A 21,232-nucleotide genomic window follows, 5' to 3' on the forward strand; every position below is an offset into this window, starting at 1 on the left:
CCAGCTTCACGCGATGGCTCTCCGGATGGCTCCGCCGCTTCCCCCACCACCGCCTGAGCCAGATTAGCTCCTCTTCGTCTTCGGCGCCACCGCCGTTTGTTGTCTGTGATGTCCTTGTTGCTATGTTGGGCTTGTTGTGATGTGCCCACAGCTGAACCTGTGTTGTGTGTTGTGTTTCGTGCGTTTGTGTTGGACCTTCGCGTTGTGGCGTTGGGTGTGTGTGTGTGTTTCGGTTGATACCTTGTGGACTTTGTGCTCGGTGGTTGCTTTATTTATAAAACGGGGCGAAAGCCTTTTTCGGTAACTAACTAAAATGTAAAACAACAAAGATAATTGGCATTCCTTTGAACCCAAAAATCTAACGCACACCTTTATTTGTAATTTGATAAAGTTGATATGAACATTACAAATATCACTCACAGTATGACAGTAGTGAGATTACATGGTTGTCGCACCTCGCCCTTGTCCTTGGGGAACTATGGGTCAGCAGGTGGGTGCGGCGGATCATGGAAAGTGCTATCCTTGGGGATAGGGCTAATCTTTGGAATTCTGGGAACTTGAACATCAGAATTTTCGCCGCCGGCTTCGTGATCGGGATCTCCTTTCAGCGAAGGCTTGCAGGTTACAGGTTGAAGTGTGCTGCACGATTCACCAGGGACCGAGTGTGGAGGATCTTGCAGGGTGGGCGTCAAAGACTCGCCGATAGGTTCAGGAGTCGGCTGGTCAGGGAAGTGGCTGGAAGAGCTAAACCTGGGGCTTTTGGGATCTTTGTAATCACCACGTTTTGCCGGCAAACGCTTGTCGGTCAGAGACTGAAGTGCGCTGCATGAACCACCAGGAATCAGGTGCGTGGGGCTTTCGAGGCTGCGCATCTGCGGCGTGTTGGTTACAAGTTGAGGTTCTCTACTAGGATGAATCATGTTCTTAGGGTGTTCGCTGGTGGGACGACGAGAAGGCTTGTGGATTGGAATTTTAGGTGTGCTGGATGGAAGTGGGTGAAGAACCTTTTGCTCCAGGGCAACGGACCGGCTACAACTCGAATCTGATAGAGAGTAGTTGTAACAATTACCACGTATCAATGACATAAAAAAAATTCCCGCACATGCGTGCAGAAAGTACATACTACATACTACTCCCTGTGTTTCTAAATATAAGTTTTTGAAGAGATTTCACTATGGACCATATACGGAACAAAGTGAATGAATCTATACTCTAAAATGCGTCTATATACATCCGTATATAGTTCATAGCGAAATCTCTACAAAGACTTATATTTAGGAACGGAAGGAGTAGTAACTAATTGAGTGGGTTAGTAGCAAGCTACGTACCTGGAGCGGCTGGAGGCTGAACGGCACGAACAGCTGGAATGGCAGTTCCTGGAGCCGCCGGCTGTATGGCGGCGGCGGCGGCGGAAGAGGAGAAAGAGCTCAGATGTGGATTTCTGTGCGACATGAGCCACACCAGGGAGCGCAGAGACGGAAACCAGCCCGGAGTAAGTGCCATTTCTCACTGGCTACCTACAGGGCAGTTAGTTCGATCTGTCAAAGCTCAGAAGCAAGTCGATCTGTGGTGAGTGCCTCTAAATTAGCGGCTTGTATGGGTATTTATAGTAGTATCAGAAATGTCGTGCCTCAGCGAGGCACTTGCCTGGTACCTTCCCCACCGACAAAATTAACTACTAGTACTACTATATATGTGCATTCATCGAGGCCTGACCATCAAATGGAATTGAAAAAAAAACATACAAAAAATGACAAGGCGTGCGTTCATACCACCACCACCACCATGCGAAGACTTGAGGCAGCTATTGTGCTCCAGGTCAGAGCCGAGCCGCAAAAGGATCGTGATCAACACCCTCAAGTGTCAAATATCCTACAAAGTCCGTACGCAGGTCTGCCAGTCTCAGTTGCGAGGATTCCATATACCATAGTACCTAGCAAGGAATCAACTCGTACGTACAAGTGGATCAGATCAACGACTGGCTCCAGCAAAATCAACTCGTACCAATCCCAAAGCAGAGCATGCGTTCATGGATGATGGATGTCAACGTCCCATTTCCCATGGAAACGTATGTTGATTTGACTGCACCCAGCATATGCTCTTCTTTCCCCGAAAGAACTGCACATATGCGTACTGCTTACTTAAATCTGCAATCTACAGTTAGACGCCACCGCCACGGGTAGACATCTTCTTCCAAAGGAGATCGACGTTTGGTCTCACGCAGTGTAGCTCCAAGTCACAGCAATGGCATCTTTGTTCACAGGCCTTGCTAGGTTCCTTTGCCTCTTCAGCTTCTTTTGCAGCCTGCCACTAGCCATCTGCGATGAATCCCAAAATGATAGACAGGCCCTGCTCTGCTTCAAGTCCCAGCTCTCCGGACCACCCGGAGTTTTGGCTTCATGGAGTGACGCTTCCCGGGAATTCTGCGACTGGCGTGGGGTCATGTGCAGCGCAATGCCGCCATTGCGTGTCATTGCACTGGACCTTGAATCACAAGGCATATCAGGCTCCATGTCGCCTTGCATTGCCAACCTCACTTCGCTGGCGAGGCTCCACCTATCAAACAACAGCTTCCACGGCGGCATACCGTCCGAGCTCGGCCTCCTGACCCAACTCGCCGACCTCAACCTCAGCATGAACGCTTTGCAAGGTAACATCCCGTCTGAACTCTCTGCATGTTCCCAGCTCCAGGTCCTGGGTTTGGGGAACAATTCCCTCCATGGAGAGATTCCACCTAGCCTTAGTCAATGCAAATATCTTCAAGAGATTAACCTTAGCAACAACAAGCTCCAAGGGGGCATCCCTTCTGCTTTTGGAAATCTTCCTGAGCTGCGCATACTAGTTCTCGCTAGTAACGGGCTCACCGGCAACATGCCGCCATCTCTGGGCAGCAGCCATGTCCTCACGTACGTCGATCTTGGGAGGAATGCTCTCACAGGGGTCATCCCAGAGTCCTTGGCAAATAGTTCAGCTCTTCAGGTACTTAGACTCATGGGAAATAATTTTACTGGAGAACTCCCCAAGGCTCTCTTCACCACCTCGTCGCTTATTGCCATTTGCCTCCAACAGAACAGTTTTGTTGGTTCAGTACCTCCTGTTACTGCCACATCCCCCCCTGTTAAATATCTTGATTTAAGGAACAACCATCTTTCAGGAAGGATACCTTTCTCATTAGGGAACCTTTCCTCCCTAGTTCATCTTCGTCTCACAGATAATCAGTTAGTTGGGAGCATCCCAGAGAGCTTAGGCTACATTCCAACACTGCAGAAACTGAGCTTGAGCGTAAACAACTTATCTGGGCCAATTCCACTGTCTCTCCTCAACATGTCATCCCTGAGAATTCTTACCTTATCGGAAAACTCATTAATCGGAAGATTGCCATTTGACATAGGCTACACGCTCCCGAATATTCAGGCCTTGTTGCTCTCAAAGAACAATTTTGATGGCCCAATCCCAGCCTCCCTCCTCAAAGCTTACCACCTATACATGCTTTACCTGAATCATAATAGCTTTACTGGATCCATACCATTCTTCGGTTCATTGCCAAATTTAGAGCAACTTGATTTGGCACACAACAACCTAGAGGCAGGTGATTGGGGATTTGTCTCTTCACTCTCACATTGTACTAGGTTAACTAAACTGATGCTGGATAGCAACAATCTCCAAGGGAAACTGCCAAGTTCAATCGGTAATCTTTCCAATAGTCTTCAGTGGTTGCTGCTAAGTAGCAACAACATTTCTGGACCTATACCATCGGAGATTGGTAACCTTAAGAGCCTCAACATCTTGTACATGAGTAACAACAGTCTCACTGGCAATATACCAGCAACACTTGGGAATTTACAAAGTTTGGTTGATCTATCCCTTTCACAGAACATGCTTTCAGGCCTAATTCCAGATATTACTGGTAATCTCGTCCAGTTGAGTATGCTGGAATTGGATCACAACAACTTTAGTGGAAGGATACCCGCAAGTCTAGCAAGATGTACTCGACTCAAAATACTCAATCTTGCTCACAACTCACTGGATGGGCCAATACCAAGTAAGATCTTCAAAATCTCTACACTCTCTGAAGAGTTAGACTTGTCATACAATTATTTGTCGGGAAGAATGCCAGAGGAAGTTGGTAGCCTCATTCATCTGAAGAAAATGAACATGTCAAATAACAGGCTGTCTGGCAACGTCCCGTCAACTCTCAGCCAGTGTGTGGATCTGGAGTATCTTGACATGCAAAGCAATTTCTTTGTAGGAAGCATTCCACAGTCTATTGCCAGATTATCCAGCTTAAAAAATATGGATATTTCTCAGAATAATTTATCCGGACAAATACCAGAGCCCCTCAAATCCTTGAAATCCCTCCAGTACCTCAATTTATCCTTCAACCATTTTCATGGTGAAGTTCCAAGAGGTGGTGTTTTCGACATTGCTGGTGCAGTGTCAGTTGAAGGAAATTATCATCTCTGTACAAGCATTCCAACAGGAGGCATGTCCCTTTGTTCTGCACTGGTTGACAAGAAAAGAAAACACAAGTCATTGGTTCTGGTCCTAGCGATTGTGTTGCCGATTGTTGTTGTCACTATAATTATTTTGTCATGTATTGTGGTAATTTATCGGAAGAAGAGAATGCAATCCAATCCCCATTTACAACATGTCAACGAGCACATAAAGAACGTATCATATGAAGACGTTGTAAGGGCAACTGATCGATTCTCTTCTGCAAACTTAATTGGTTCTGGATCATTTGGAAGGGTTTATAAGGGCAGTCTCCAGTTTCAAGATCAAGTTGCCATCAAGATTTTTGACCTTGACATTTATGGAGCACATAGGAGCTTCATAGCAGAGTGTGAAGCCCTTCGTAATGTGCGCCATCGAAATCTTGTAAGAATCATTACTTCATGCTCTTCAGTGGATCATACTGGGGCAGATTTCAAGGCCCTAGTGTTCCCATACATGCCAAATGGTAACCTAGAAATGTGGCTACATCCGGCGGATCATGAACATGGTGAAAGAAATACTCTGTCATTAAGCCAAAGGATTAATGTAGCCTTGGATGTAGCATTTGCTTTGGATTATCTTCACAACCAGTGTGCATCTCCAATTATACACTGCGACTTGAAGCCAAGCAATATTCTTTTGGGTCTTGATATGGCTGCATACGTCATCGACTTTGGCCTAGCAAAATTTTTGTTCAGCGCACCAAATGCACATCAAGACAGATCAATAAGTGCCTGCCACCTAAAAGGATCCATAGGATACATTCCACCAGGTTTGATAAGCTTATTCTCAAAATAAAATAGTTCTGTTTATAGAGTTGTACAAATAATGATTATCCTCTAATTTTATTGTGTTTGCAATGTCAATGCAGAGTACGGCATGAGTGAACAGATATCAACCAAGGGTGATGTCTACAGTTTTGGGGTGCTTCTGTTACAACTGATAACAGGGTGCAGTCCAACTGATGATAAATTCAGTGATGGTATAAGCCTTCATGAATTTGTTGATAGAGCATTTACAAAGAATATTCATGAGGTTGTTGATCCCACAATGCTACAAGATGACATGAATGCAGCTGACCTGATGAAGAATTGTGTTATCCCACTGATTGCAATCGGCCTCTCTTGCTCCACGACACCACCAAAAGACCGGCCAGATATGGGACAAGTTTCTACTGAGATCCTTAGAATCAAGCACGCGGCCTCACAAATGCGTGCCAGATGAAGCAAACATTTGGAAGATGGCAACTTGCAACAGAAGCGCATCTAAAGAAGAAAAGTGATGTAACTACCTTACAGTGTTTTCCTTTTAGGATTCAGTTACTGGCATTTCCAAACAGTAATATTCTCTTGCTGCAATAGCATTTAATGTAATTTTTCTTTTAGTTTTATTGAGTAGTAACTCTGTAAGCACCATCCAAGGGATTAAGGCTCAAATGTCCAATCAGATTGATTTAAATGTTTTTAGAAGGTGATTTGGGATCCGAAATGGGAATCAAAGCTCGAATCTGCACATGAATGCAAATGCTGGTCCTATGCGAGATTTGGCAGGAAAGGAACAAGTGCACTTTCAGGGGCAAGATCGCCTCCGCACACGAGTTTGTCACCGCAATCATACGAGCAATGGAGCTATGGCGCCCAGCCAGAGCAAACTGCATTGAGCCCCCTTTTGGGGAACCTCCATGAGAGATTGTTAATTCTCTGGCAGCCAATAGGGCTGTACTTTTCTTTATTTTCAGTTCATTTCCTTTTCACCCTTGATCTTAGGAGCCCCACCATTTTATCTTCCGTTGCTTCCTGCTAATCATCAATCAGCCAGCAATTTGCTGGATCTTCCAAAAAAAAGACCGGTCAGATATGGGACAAGTTTCTACTGAGATCCTTCGAATCAAGCACGCGGCCTCACACATGCGTGCCAGATGAAGCAAAGATTTGGAAGGATGGCAGCCAGTGAAAGAAGTGCATCCAAAGAAGTAAAGTGATGTAACTACCTTACTGGTGCCCAGGCAAAAAAAACTTATTGGTGGTTTCCTTTTGGAATTCAGTTACTAGCATTTCCAAACGTATTACTGATATTCTCTTGCTGCAGTAGCATTTCATGTAATTTTTCTCTAGGTCTGTTGTGTAGTAGTATCTCTGTAAGCACCATCGGAGGGATAAAGCTCAACAGATTTGCATGCTTAATGTCCAGTCAGATTGAGTTAAATGTTTTTACAAGAGTGATTTTTGCTCCGAATGGGAATCAAAGCTCGAGTATGCACATGAATTCGAACGAAAAATAAAATCCGCTACAAAGTAGTAACTCGAACCGAGTAGATACAGATTGGATTTCGCCAAATCCCCGCAGAAGATGAAGCAGATAGACATAGCACACGCGTGTACCTGTTCGCCGCAGAACGGCGGCGCTGCTTCGTGCCGACTGCCGCTGGGGCCTGCAGGCGCCGCCGCTGCTTGGGGCCTCGCCACACATTGGCCCTATCCTATTCCTATCCTCGCAAGACTGAAGGCTCCCCCGCCGTCGTCCTGCGCTGTCGAAGCTCGGGCAGCGTATAGCGCGGTCCTTTCAGCACCGGGCCTTCGCCCTATTGTTGTCACGGACGGGTCACGAGGAAGAAAGAAAAATACATATTTGGTCCTCCGTCTTTTCCAACAAGGGCGATAAGATCTGCATCGAGACAAACTACATTAATGATTATATCCGCACTAACTATCTCATGACACACACAAACGATAAGGTTCTTCAATAGCAACGTCTTCAACAAGATAGCGACACTCAAGTGTTGCTGTCATCGGGTTCAACAACGCAAGACCAGAATCTAGATTTTCACATTGAAAAAAAAACAGTCTGAGCAATGTCTTCAACAAAGTAATAATGTCAAAACATCATCATTGCCTCGTATAATCAACTCGGCTCAGGCCTAGGCTTTCACCCCAAAACTCGAGACCGGGTGCTTGAGTAGCACTACCACCGAAGTCACTTATGTGTTGTCGTCGTCCCTTTTTCACGACCCCAATAGCTACATGTGATGTACAACCACTGCTGCCGCACCACCACCCCTTTGCGTCAAACCGTTGTCCGTAGCCCTTGGGGTGGATGACCTTACCATGATCATGGCCCTCCTGGAGGAGGAATCTGCCCTCCCCCTGGCACCTCGGTGGCGCTACTTCTCGCCTCTCCTGAGCACTCCGATCCCATAGGCGAGGTGGGAGGCTGCTTGGGGTGGGGGGGGGGGGGGGGGGGGGGGGGGGGGGGGGGGGGGGGACAGCGACACCAGCAGCGTCGGTTTGGACGTGTGTCCCCTGTCCTCGCCTCTAGCCACTGCGACCTCCTCGCTGGCCCCATTGCCATCTCCCTCGACAACCCTGGCTGCTACCCCTCCGGTGTTGAAAGGGACCACGGCGACCCGACACCCATCCAGTCGCGGAGCTTGCTCCTTCTACTAACAGCCGTCATAGTGACCATCAAAATAGATCACGGCGGGCATCACGCCTCCACGCCGAGCGGCCGAGCACCCCCCCACCAAGTTGTTGGGCACCCCACATCAAGCGGGAGCGCCGTCGCCATGCTGTTGTGCGCCTCTGCGTCTACAGCGTCACCTTCGCCACCCCTCGATAGAGAACCTCCACGTGGCCTCCTCGACACCCCAGAGAGTAACACAATCATCCCGGAACTTGCAAAATGCTCAAATGCACATTTGGAATACACAAATATGACATGTATGGTAGTTATAAAAAAGAACATATATGGTCCAATATACGGTCTTGGATACGCGCGTGCTTTGCGGTACTGCCATGCCTCCCTATTTGTCTGTAATCCGATCGCGCCCGACGGGTAGCCGAGTGGGTGTACCTTTGTGATACGGTCCCTGTTCATATCCCTAATTCATTCGAGTCCCTGCCACCCAAAAACGCATGTATATATGTTTGTCTTCCTCGTGGATGATGACGTCAAGCAGCTATGCCACATGATATCATTGTGGCGATGACCAGAGAGAGGCTCTATTTGTGGTTGATCTAGCGCGATCGATGACGTCGAACAGTTGTGCCATGTGATATCGTTGTGGTGACGACCAAAGAGGCTCTCTCATGGCCACTAGTAGAAAAAGGGCCATTTGTCCCAATTCATAAAGCCCATCTGTCCCGGTTGGGGAACCGGGACTAAAGGGTCGTTACTAATACCCTAGGCCTTTAGTCCCGGTTTTTATACAAACCGGGACAGATGGGCCTACACGTGGCCGCTCCGGCGAGCCCAGCCAGGAGGGCCTTTGGTCTCGGTTGGTAGCACCAACCGGGACCAATAAGCTTCCACGCGTCAGCATTTCAGCGGCTGTTTTTTTAAAGGAGGTGGTTTAGGGATTTTGAGGGTTAATTTAGATTCGTGTAGGTAGCTAATAGAGAGATGTGTCCTCTCTTATCTCCGTGCTATTGCTACTGCTATGCCTAAACATGACTTAGATTGAAGTGAGGCAACATGTGGTGCATGTCGAAAGTAATACTAATCCTAACTTGATCAAGTTTGGATTGTACTACTTTCGACATGCACCACATGCATGTTGCCTTCACTTCAATCCAATCCATGTTCATTTCATCCACAGATATATAATAACTCTTCATGCTCGCATCATGCATCATCATAATAACAAGTCTTACTAATCATCATCATACAACTTCTACTCGTTATTAATAACAAGTCATACGATCATCATCCTGATAGTCATCGAACCAACCCTACTTTGTTCTTAGCACATGATCACCAGTATTAGGTAGGACCTAGATACCCTCTTTAAGGTAAAATAACATAAAACAATATAGACCCTGACTCTCCATTATGGAGAATGGAGATCATCATCTCTCCAATTCTTGCGCTTCGCATCCTTTTGCTTCCAAGAACCTCCTTACGAATGTCCATACATTTTTTCCATTTACTGATTAGCATGTCTCCACTTCTTTGAGAAATCCGGTATGGACAGTTGAGATTCGTAGGATGACCTGGATATATGTTCAAAACACGAAGGCTGCCATTCTGATACATCAAATGAGGCACACAATCCTCTGGGATTCTCTGTTGAAAAATATAGTAATAACTTCATAGTTAGCAATGATGTACTAGTTTTAGAAGTATGCAAAAGATGCACGGATGTCGTAATGGTAAAATATCTTACCAGGGTATCTCCATGGTAGTTATCGTAGTTCAACATGTGCACTAGTGGCACGTATTGACCATAATGTTGAGGAGTTTGATTGTAGATATTGTAATTTTCAATATCAGTACAAAATCCGACCAGATGAAGTTTCTCCTGATAAGTTAATTCGGAGCCATCGGTGTAGTGGGTTTTGTCTACCATGTTTCGCACATTGTTTGAACAATCAAAATAAGCTGTCAATGGAAATAAGTTGTCAACTATTTTGAAATAAACAATATAAATTAGCTAATAACTATGTTTGAGAAACTCACATAGCGGTAGAACTGAAGGCGTATCAACAAGGACCCAAATGTCCATATTGTCCAGGATCACCAAGATCCATGGTGACAAGCATACCCTCATCAAAACCATATATCTTGCAAAATGCTTCCCAATTTTTGCAACCAAAATGGGTTACGCTCTCAGCATTATACAGATTTACTTCAAAATCCACATCATGATGGGTCCTTAGGTGAATTTTCTTTGTTTCAAAATTTTCATGGTCTTCAAAATCCATCCTCTCCAAGACATAGCGTCTTGCATGGCATGGGATAAGCTATACTCGAATTGTAAAAGATGAAAATTACACATTAAAATAGTTGAAGTCATGCTTAATTACGAAAAAACACTTATCACCGTTGCGTACCGTTTCAACATCGAAGGTCTCCTCGAGCTTAATGCTGAAGCGCCGATCATCGTCCAGGTGAGGCCTGTCGCACAAACCTCGATCGTCGTGGCACCACCCGCACTCCCCCGGGAGACTTTCGTCGTCCGATGATGACATTTCCTACGTTCATAATTCAAAGATTAAACTTGTACAATTAAATATATGTACTACAAAAACTAAATTAGATCATTATTATTCATCACGGGTTGACTATCGGTTTGTCGAGTCTTTTCTTGAAAACTCTCAGCTCACGTGGTGTATACATTCGACCATTGGTGATGGTCGCTCCTCCATTTGTCCTCGGAGTGCATTACACCAAAATGTCTAGCACACGGGAACGAAGGAGAAGCGACCCCCACGACAATAGTCGGGATTCTTCGTCCTCTCATATATGGTGGAGACTCGACAGATTTAAAGTCAACCCGAAATATCGTTTAATTATCTTTCTAAAAGAGGATTTGGCTGGTCTCACCTCGATGTCGGAGGGGGTCGGTGACGGGGACGACGGCGGGGATGATGGAGGGGCCGGGGGCTCCTAGATTTCTGTGAAAACAAAAACCCTATAAGCTATCAACTAATCATATGCATATGCCTTGCATAGTGCTCTCCAATTATAGCATTCAATGTAGGAGTAGTTTTCCAATTTGAGCATTCAATAAGCAAAATCAAATCGCAAAATAAAGTAGTATTCAAATTAGGATGCATTCAATTATAAGCAAAACTACATCATCTCCATGCGTTCGTACATCATCGAATATTATCACTAATACACCTCGAATACTATCATACATATAGCATCGCCAGTACAACTAGAACTGTAGCGCCCAACAGGTATCGGCGCGGGCGGTGGACACCCAAAGGGAAGGAACCATCACAGGATCATACCTCTAGTGAGATCCCTGAAGAACCTGCCAGGTATTGTTGAACCTACCCTCCAACGCAGCCATGTAGCAACGGACGTGCTGGTCCTCCTCGCTGACATGGTGACGTACCACCTCCGCGGTGTCCGGAAGCCTCGGCACCGCCACTGGCCCACGCGATCGCCACCAAACAAGGATCGGGTCAACGACGGGCTGGCTCCTCACCAACCTACGCCCCCCCGGAAGGTAGCACCTCCCAAAACCAGCCTGGCGGAGCCCAGTCCCGGACATGGCCCCTCTGATCAAGCCGGCCTCCTCCTTCGAGTCGACGACGAGGATGCGGGATAGGCATCGTTGATGTCGATGCGGGAATAATTGCTTTAACTAAAAAACAAACTAGTTCTATTAATTTCCTTACTATAAATATAATCAAGTAGTACTTACTAAAAATAAACTAGCTAGTTTAACTAGTTCTATTATTTTTATAACTAATTCTATTAAACACTTTCTAAGTAGTACTTACTAAAAGTTATCGGGGAGGGGGTACGTATATCGACAATGACATACCCGATAAAAAATTAAGAGAAAGAAGAAGAAAAAAGAGAAGAAGAAGAAGAAAGAAATAGAGGAGGAGATCGAAGAAAAAAAAGAAGAAAAAAGAGGAGAAGAAGAAGGAATAGAGGAGGAGAAGAAGAAATAGTTCTATTTCTTCTTCTCCTCCTCCTCTATTTCTTCTTCTTCGACTCTTTTTTTTTATTCTTTTTCATTTTCTTATTTATTTCTCCTCTTCTTCCTCTCCTCCTCTTCTTCTTATTCTTCTTCTTCTCCTTCTTCCTCTTCTTATTTTCCTTTTTCCTCTCATTCTTTTTCTTCTAAATATGAACATTCATAAATGACTTTGATCATACACAATTTTCAGATTTCTACACAATATGAACATATACATAAAAAATTTATGAAAAAAAATCATAAAAACTCTATGAACAAAATTACAACAGAAAAAAATCATGAAAATTCTATGAAAAAATTGACATATTCTTTGCATATGAACATACAAACATTTGCATATTCAATAATAATATCACCCAAAAAATCTAAACTACACATCTAAATTACAACAACTAAATTAACTACACATCCAAATTAATACAACTAAATTGCAAATCTAAACTACACACACACACACACAATATATATATATATATATATAATAGCTAGGGGGCACGGCGGCAGCGACGGCGGTCATTACAGGGAGGAGGAGGAGGAGGAGGGGGTCGGGGCGACGCTCACAGGGTGCGCGGCGACGGCGATGAGGAGGTAGCGTCGGGGCAGGGCAGCGCGGGGCGGCAACGGCGTCGGGGCGGGGCGGGACGGCGGCGGCGCGTGGCGCAGGGGCGCGGCCAGCGACGGCGTGGGCTCGAGGGCGGCGGACGGCGTCGGCGTGGGCTCGGGGGCAAAGGCGACGGCGACGACGGCGGGGTAGCCTGGCGGCGTCGAGGAAGTCGGCGTCGTCGGGCGGCAACTGGCGATGAAATCTGAAAAAATGCTAAGGGCTGGCTTATATAGGAAAGGCTTTAGTCCCGGTTCGTGGCACGAACCGGTTCCAAAGCCAGCCTTTGGTCCCGGTTTGTGCCACCAACCGGGACCAAAGGAATCTTTTCAGCAGTCCAAAGGGCGGGAAGCAGAGGCCTTTGGTCCCGGTTGGTGGCACAAACTGAGACTAAAGGGAGGGCATTGGTATCGGTTGGTGCCACGAACCAGTACCAATGTATGCCTTTAGTACCGGTTGGTGGCACCAACCGGGACTAAAGGCCTTTTGCTGCCCACATCGCGGCACGAAAGTTTAGTCCCACCTCGCTAGCTGAGGGAGCTCGAGAGTGGTTTATAAGCCCCACTCCCGCTGCCCTCTCGAGCTCCTCTCAAATGCAGGCTTTCAGGCCTAAACATATTGTATCTGCCTGTGGGCCTACTGGGCCTTCTACGGGCCTGAATCCTGGCCCATGGGTGGGTTTCTAGTCGTATTCAGGCCGTGGTGGCCTAGTAGGTGGCGTTTTTTATTTTTTCCCAGTTTATTTCTTTTCTTTTTTGCTTTATTTATTTTATGTTGTTTCTACTTACAACAAAATACTTATTTATTTTATTTTATTTCTAATTACTTATTTATTTTATTTTATGATAATTCTTTTTGCTATTAAAGTTCCTAACAAAAAAAGTTCTTTATGAAAATTATTTTTGCTTTTAATGATTTTGAACAGAAAATACGTTGATAATTTTAGTTTCATAAATTTTATTTATGTTATTAAAGTTTATTTTATTTTGTTTCTACTTATATATTTTATTAAAGCTTATTTTATTCTGTTTCTAATTACTTATTTATTTTTTATGATATTTGTTATTTTCCATGCATTTACTGATTATTTTGATCTATAAGAACTTGAAGTTGAAAAGCAGTAAAAATGAACTCTGAAACGGTTGAAAGTTGGCATGGTATCATCATTTCACCCACATAGCATGTGCAAGAAAGTAGAGAGGGTTACGGCAAAAACTGGATGCACTTCGTGTACAAAATGGACAATCTGTTTCGAAGTATCAGGATTTCATACGGAAACTCGTCTGTTACAACAAGCATTTCAAATAAACTACGAAAAGGTTGAAAGTTGGCATGGTATCATCATAATAGTTGTGGAGAGAAAGTCTTCACTTTTTTTTCGCTTGTGTGCTTTGCTTATTCCGCTGTAACCATGGATAATCTTCATCGTTTATCAGGATGTTTGGGTCAGCCTTGACTTTGAAGGGAGGAATTTCATGAAACTTTTCATAATCTTCAGACATGTCTGTCTTGCCCTCCACTCCCACAATGTCCCTTTTTCCTGAAAGAACTATGTGGCGCTTTGGCTCATCGTATGATGTATTCTCTTCCTTATCTTTTCTTTTTCTCGGTCTGGTAGACATGTCTTTCACATAGATAACCTGTGTCACATCATTGGCTAGGATGAACGGTTCATCAGTGTACCCAAGATTGTTCAGATCCGCTGTTGTCATTCCGTACTATTGGTCTACCTGTACCCCGCCTCCTGACAGATTGACCCATTTGCACTTAAACAAAGGGACCTTTAAATCATGTCCATAGTCAAGTTCCCATATGTCCATTATGTAACCATAATATGTGTCCTTTCCCCTCTCGGTTGTTGCATCAAAGCGGACACCGCTGTTTTGGTTGGTGCTCTTTTGATCTTGGACGATCGTGTAAAATGTATTCTCATTTATCTCGTATCCTTTGTAAGTCAATACAGTCGAAGATGGTCCCCTGGACAATGAGTACAACTCATCACGAACAGTGGTGTCACCTCTGAGACGTGTTTCCAACCAACTGCTGAAATTCCTGATGTGTTCATATGTAATCCAGTCGTCACACTGCTTCGGGTGTTTGGAGCGCAGACTGTTCTTGTGTTCATCGACATACGGGGTCACCAAGGTAGAGTTCTGTAGAACTGTGTAGTGTGCTTGAGACCAAGAATGCCCGTCCCTGCATATTATTTAGTCCGCTCCTAGCGTGCCTTTTCCAGTCAGTCTCCCATCATACCGCGATTTAGGGAGACTTATCTTCTTAAGGCCAGGAATGAAGTCAACACAAAACCCAATGACATCCTCTGTTTGATGGCCCATGGAGATGCTTGCTTCTGGCCTAGCACAGTTACGGACATATTTCTTTAGGACTCCCATGAACCTCTCAAAGGGGAACATATTGTGTAGAAATACGGGGCCCAGAATGACAATCTCGTCGACTAGATGAACTAGGACGTGTGTCATGATATTGAAGAAGGATGGTGGGAACACCAGCTCGGAACTGACAAGAGATTGCGCCACATCACTCCTTAGCCTTGGTATGATTTCTGGATCGATCACCTTCTGAGATATTGCATTGAGGAATGCACATAGCTTCACAATGACTAATCAGCCGTTTTCCGGTAGAAGCCCCCTCAATGCAACCGGAAGCAGTTGCGTCATAATCACGTGGCAGTCATGAGACTTTAGATTCCGGAACTTTTTCTCTGGAATATTTATTATTCCCTTTATATTCGACGAGAAGCCAGTCGGGACCTTCATACTGAGCAGGCATTCAAAAAAGATTTCCTTCTCTTCTTTGGTATGAGCGTAGCTGGCAGGACCTTCATACTGCTCTAGAGGCATGCCGTCTTTTTCGTGCAAATGTTGCAGGTCCTCCCGTGCCTCAGGTGTATCTTTTGTCTTCCCATACACGCCTAAGAAGCCTAACAGGTTCACGCAAAGATTCTTCGTCACGTGCATCACGTCGATTGAAGAGTGTACCTCTAGCTCTTTCCAGTAGGGTAGGTCCCCAAATATAGATTTCTTCTTCCACATGGGTGCGCGTCCCTCAACGTCATTCAGAACAGCTAGTCCGCCGGGACCCTTTCCAAATATTATGTGTAAATGAGAGACCATAGCAAGTACGTGATCACCGGTACGCATGGCGGGCTTCTTCCGGTGATCTGCCTCACCTTTGAAATGCTTGCCTTTCTTTCGACATTGATGGTTGGTCGGGAGAAATCGACGATGGCCCAGGTACACATTCTTCCTGCATCTGTTCAGGTATATACTTTCGGTGTCACCTAAACAGTGCGTGTATGCGTGGTATCCCTTGTTTGTCTGTCCTGAAAGGTTACTGAGAGCGGGCCAATCATTAATGGTCACGAATAGCAACGCCTTTAGGTCAAATTCTTCCCCCATGTGCTCATCCCACACACGTACACATGTTCCATTCCACAGCTATAAGAGTTCTTCAACTAATGGCTTAGGTACACATCAATGTCGTTGCCGGGTTGCTTAGGGCCTTGGATGAGAATTGGCATCATAATGAACTTCCGCTTCATGCACATCCAATGAGGAAGGTTATACATACATAGAGTCACGGGCCAGGTGATGTGATTGCTGCTCTGCTCCCCGAAAGGATTAATGCAATCCGCGCTTAAAGCAAACCATACGTTCCTTGGGTCACTTGCAAACTCAGCCCAGAACTTTCTCTCGATTTTTCTCCACTGCGACCCGTCAGCGGGTGGTCTCAACTTCCTGTCTTTCTTACGGTCCTCACTGTGCCATCACATCAACTTGGCATGCTCTTTGTTTCTGAACAGTCGTTTCAACCGTGGTATTATAGGAGCATACCACATCACCTTCGCAGGAACCCTCTTCCTGCGGGGCTCGCCCTCAACATCACCAGGGTCATCTCGTCTGATCTTATACCGCAATGCACCGCATACCGGGCATGCGTTCAAATCCTTGTACGCACCGCGGTAGAGGATGCAGTCATTAGAGCATGCATGTGTCTTCTCCACCTCCAATCCTAGAGGGCATACGACCTTCTTTGCTGCGTACGTACTGTCGGGCAATTCGTTATCCTTTGGAAGCTTCTTCTTCAATATTTTCAGTAGCTTCTCAAATCCTTTGTCAGGCACAACATTCTCTGCCTTCCACTCTAGCAATTCCAGTACGGTACCGAGCTTTGTGTTGCCATCTTCGCAATTGGGGTACAACCGTTTTTTGTGATCCTCTAACATGAGATCGAATTTCAGTTTCTCCTTTTCACTTTCGCACTTTTTCCTTGCATCAACAATGACCCGACGGAGATCATCATCGGGCACATCGTCTGTTCCTCTGGATCTTCAGCTTCCTCTTGATCTTCAGCTTCCCTCGTTGCAGCATCACCGTATTCAGGGGGCACATGGTTGTCATCGTCCTCCTCTTCTTCGCTGTCTTCCATCATAACCCCTATTTCTCCGTGCTTCGTCCAAACATTATAGTGTGGCATGAAACCCTTATAAAGCAGGTGGGTGTGAAGGATTTTCTTGTCAGAGTAAGACCTCGTATTCCCACAATTAGGGCATGGAAAACACATAAAACCATTCTGCTTGTTTGCCTCAGCCACTTCGAGAAAATTATGCAGGCCCTTAATGTACTCAGAGGTGTGTCTGTCACCGTACATCCATTGCCGGTTCATCTGCGTGTATTATATATAATTATGTGTGTCAAAAGTAAGAAAATTAGACAAGTATGTATCTAAAGTAAGATTTTTTCTTTCAGAAAGAAGATAAGAACAAGAGGCTCACCACGGTGGTGCCGGCGACGAGATCGGCGCGGGCGATCGACGGCAGTGAAGACGAGGACGGGGTGTGACGGACCGCTAAACCTAGACAAATCTCGGGAAAAATGGAGCTCGGAGCTCGAGCTTCGAGAGGAGAAAGCTTAACTAATGTGGCTCGGTCATTTCATCGAACACCTCATGTGCATAGGAGGTGAGCTAGAGCACCCAATGCCATCCCCCTCGCCGGCCAGCAAAAAACAGAGCACTGTGGAGTGCTCTGCTCGCCAGCGATGGGGTATATATAGGCAACTCATTGGTCCCGATTCGTGGCTGGAACCGGGACTAAAGGCCATCCTTCTGTCCCGGTTCCTGCCACGAACCGGGACCAATGGTTGTGGGCCAAAAGCGAGGCCCATTGGTCACGGTTCGTGCCAAGAACCGAAACAAATGGGCCCAGACGAACCAGGACCAATGCCCACGAGGCCCCGGCCGCCCCCCTGGGCTCACGAACCGGGACAAAATGCCTCCATTGGTCCCAGTTCGTGGCAGAACCGAGACTAATGGGCTGGCCAGGCCCGAACGAAAGCCCCTTTTTCTACTAGTGGCTGATCGATCTAGCGCAGTCAATGACGGCATTGTCATCGCCCCCACTCAGATTGGGCGATGGGCATATGACGGTAGGAGGGCGGGGCCCTCCCGTAGTACTGTAAGAACCCCTAAAAATCAGTTCATTTGCTTGTTTTGGTACTCAATCATGAGCATTTCAACCGGGTTCATACATTTTGTTTGCATAGGGCTTAGTAGAAATCGTAGGGTTTCAGTCGACTTTGTTAAGGTTTCAAAGGAAAAGTTTGGAGTTCACTATCCACTCTAACCTCTTTTATACCTAGCATGATGCCCGTGCGTTGCCACGGAACCATTGGCTTAGAGGTGGTGAAATAATGTTGGTGTCCTTTATCAATGTCGTCAGAGAATTTAATGACCATATTAGGTTGGGGAGAGAACTAAAATCAAAATGTATTTTGGGTCGAAGTCACCTTTTTGTCTTTGTTATTTATGTCTTTCACAAAAAGTTAGTCTTATATAAAAGTAGTGTATTTGTTTATTCATGATAGATGTCTTATGTGAGTAAATTACATTTATTTATATGTCCTTCAGAGTCTCTTTGAGGGCATCCAATAAAATATATGTCTCTTTGAAGGTTGCTAGTTTCACGTGTAGAGATATGTGTGTTTGTTTATTTAGAAAGAATGTTGGACCCATTTGTAAACTCATCATTAACTCCAATTTTTTTAAATAGGAAAAAAAAGATTACTATAATGCACAAAAAACAACACAAAATCATTTGTGGTGTAGTAATTTTGAGCTTTTTCATGTGATTTGACTGGAGTAATGACATTTTAATTATACTCTACCGCCAATTTTTCGTGTGGTTTAGTTTTTATTCACCCTTATTCATTAGGATATATGTGGTTTTTCTACTCCTACGTGTTTTTAGAATCTTATACATCATCTAGGCCTTATCCGTACTCACTTTTCATGATCTTCAACCACGATTCCTTTCCTTGACAACATGTATCGAGATTACAAAATCGCAGCAGTAAGGCTGGTTGTAATGGGGAGTATCATATATTAGTATCATGCATAAAATACTAGTCTATGATACTACATCCCTAATGCATAGTATCATATGTTGGTATCATAGAAGACTATATTTATTGTCATGCATGACACAAAAGTAGCACATCATTTAATATGATACGGTATCATGATATGATACTCAAGCCTCTCTTTCTTCATTTAATTCTATACCACTTTATCAAAATTGCTTAGTTGGCATGCATAACTAACTATGATACTCCCATTACGAACAGCCTAACTAACTAGCCAGTAACCATAAAAAATAGATAAAACGAGACACGAAAAACATGGATTTAACATGAAAACTTTGCGAGAAAAAACTATGAACCCACGAAGGCGCAATCCAGTACAACAGAAGAGTATTATAAGCACGAGACGACATGCCGGTTTTAGATGAGACTACATGAGGTATATATATATGAGAGGCAATACATAACAATCTTTGGAGGACAAGTACACATCGACGCAACGTCCACACCGTTTGTACTATGTTAGTATAACACGATAGAATTTGGATCACTTCATCCCAAATAAAATTACGAGTCTACAGTATATATAGCCCAGTACAGGGAGAAGCCAAAGGGAAGCTGCCCAGTTTTTTCTCCGATGCTATACAATAGCAGTAGGATACTAGGATCTAGTTCGTACCTATGACTTCAGTCTGAAGGATGTCGTCACTTGGAACTGTCCAGGGCTGGGTATTTCGGAGGGCCCTGGGTGCACTGCTCTGGCCTCGGGCAAAGCGCTACTCCCCCTACCTGGCGGATCAGGAACTTGGTGTCCAACGCCTTCGCGCGCGGGGCGTGGTGGATCAACATCCCGCTGCTTAACATCTTCGTAGGTGCCGGAGGGAGGTTTCTCAGGCACAGGCTTAGGTGTGCTACATGAACCGTAACCAGGAGTAGCGTATGCAGGATGTTCCTCAACAGGGCCCTCGTCAGTTGAACTGTCGGGAACTGGGTACTTAGGATGCTCCTCGGTGCACTGCGCAGGCTCGTCGCCGTCGGTCATGGCGCTACGCCCCCTAGCTGATGGATCAGGAACTGGGTGTCGAGGATCTTCGAAGATGCCAGCAGATACAGGTTCAGATGCGTTACATGAACCAGTATTAGGAGCTGGGTGTGTGGTGGGATCTTCGGGGGCGTCCAGATAAGCCTTGCCGGCTGCACTTTTAACGGCTGGAAGTGGAGGTCGACCCGGTGGATCAACAAGCCGGTGTCGAGGATCTTCAAAGATGTGAAATACAGGTTCAAGTGTGCTAGATGAACCCTGATCAGGAGTTGGGTGTGCACTACTAGGATCTTCTGGGGCGTTCGGATAAACCTTGCCGGCTACATCTTTAACGGCCTGAGGTGGGCGTGGGGGTGGGCGTGGGCGCGGGCGTGGCACCCCAGGGAGTGGGTGAACAACAGTCTCTTCCTGCTTGGTGCGTGGACGATCTGGCGGAGCTGCAAAACGTAATGGAGTATCTGTTAGCAATGGAACCGAAGGAGACGCGTGCGTGCAGGAAGCATTAATCTGTGCTGGTTACCATGCTACCTGGGGTCTGGACGGCTGCAGCGGCCGGAGGAGTATCAGCTCCTGGGATGGGCGGCGGCGGAGGAGGAGAAGAATGAGCTCAGCTGTGGCCTCCCGTGCGACACGAGCAGCACCAGGGAGCGCACAGACGACCGGGCAGCAAGCGCCATCCTCTCTAGGCAGAGGACAGGTTGGTTGGTGACGAATGCCTCCTGGGCCCCGGGATTATATGTTCATATATGTGTGTTTCAGTCTTTCAAATCAGTCATAACTCACGGAGGTTCGCACTCAGCGACGACCTTGACCTTGACCTTCGTCATGAGGAAGGCATGCGTTCATACCATGTATGTGATGTTGTCTGCGTTCACACGTTTGGAGGTATCTTGGCATGTTGACTCGTGCTGCCAATGATAGCCTGTGCAAATCAACCTGTGTTGGATGATTAGAAGGACAATGATATTCCAGCCCATCAAAGTTTAAATTCTACTAGTGCTCGCATTTATTCTGAAATAGGACTTGTGATGATGCGCGTTCAGTGGGAGGAGATGTTTCCGTCAATTATGAGGCGACTAAGGTGACTTTGTAAAATCTCAAGATGATATGCAGGCTCAGTTTTTCGGAGGTACTCATAGAGGTAGGGTATACGTGTGTGCATTCACAGAGGTGATTGTATACGCGTATATATGAGCGCCCGCGTCTATACTTTGTTAAAGAAAATAACCGAACGTGTGGCCCCCGCTCCTAGCCACCAACCCACCCCACGACACCAC

The 21,232-nt window shown here is 45.6% G+C and overlaps 2 protein-coding genes and 1 long non-coding RNA gene across 4 annotated transcripts; 1 reads left to right on the top strand and 2 right to left on the bottom strand.

Moving 5' to 3' along the window:
• Positions 1–343: 343 nt before the first annotated feature.
• On the bottom strand, positions 344–7,086 carry LOC125523236 (extensin-like). Of its 2 annotated transcripts, none has more exons than XM_048688288.1 (3): positions 6,876–7,086; positions 1,329–1,517; positions 344–1,042 (listed from the first exon to the last, which is right to left on the bottom strand). In XM_048688288.1, the coding sequence occupies exons 2-3, from the start codon at positions 1,501–1,503 to the stop codon at positions 477–479; spliced, it is 741 nt and encodes a 246-aa protein (XP_048544245.1). In that variant the 5' UTR covers positions 1,504–1,517; positions 6,876–7,086; the 3' UTR covers positions 344–476. The 2 variants fall into 2 exon arrangements, with proteins under 2 accessions (XP_048544245.1, XP_048544246.1); XM_048688289.1 differs by lacking the exon at positions 6,876–7,086 and adding an exon at positions 1,776–1,912.
• LOC125523235 (receptor kinase-like protein Xa21) lies at positions 2,102–6,869 on the top strand. The gene is made up of 2 exons (XM_048688287.1): positions 2,102–5,266; positions 5,366–6,869. The coding sequence occupies exons 1-2, from the start codon at positions 2,245–2,247 to the stop codon at positions 5,716–5,718; spliced, it is 3,375 nt and encodes a 1,124-aa protein (XP_048544244.1). The 5' UTR covers positions 2,102–2,244; the 3' UTR covers positions 5,719–6,869.
• A 12,245-nt stretch (positions 7,087–19,331) lies between the features above and the next one.
• Positions 19,332–20,680, bottom strand: LOC125521083. Its single transcript, XR_007289005.1, has 2 exons — positions 20,484–20,680; positions 19,332–20,392 (listed from the first exon to the last, which is right to left on the bottom strand). It is a non-coding gene; the product is annotated as an uncharacterized LOC125521083 (long non-coding RNA).
• Positions 20,681–21,232: the final 552 nt, after the last annotated feature.

The sequence above is a fragment of the Triticum urartu genome, chromosome 7 (assembly GCF_003073215.2).
Source record: "Triticum urartu cultivar G1812 chromosome 7, Tu2.1, whole genome shotgun sequence".
NCBI classification, from domain to species: domain Eukaryota; kingdom Viridiplantae; phylum Streptophyta; class Magnoliopsida; order Poales; family Poaceae; genus Triticum; species Triticum urartu.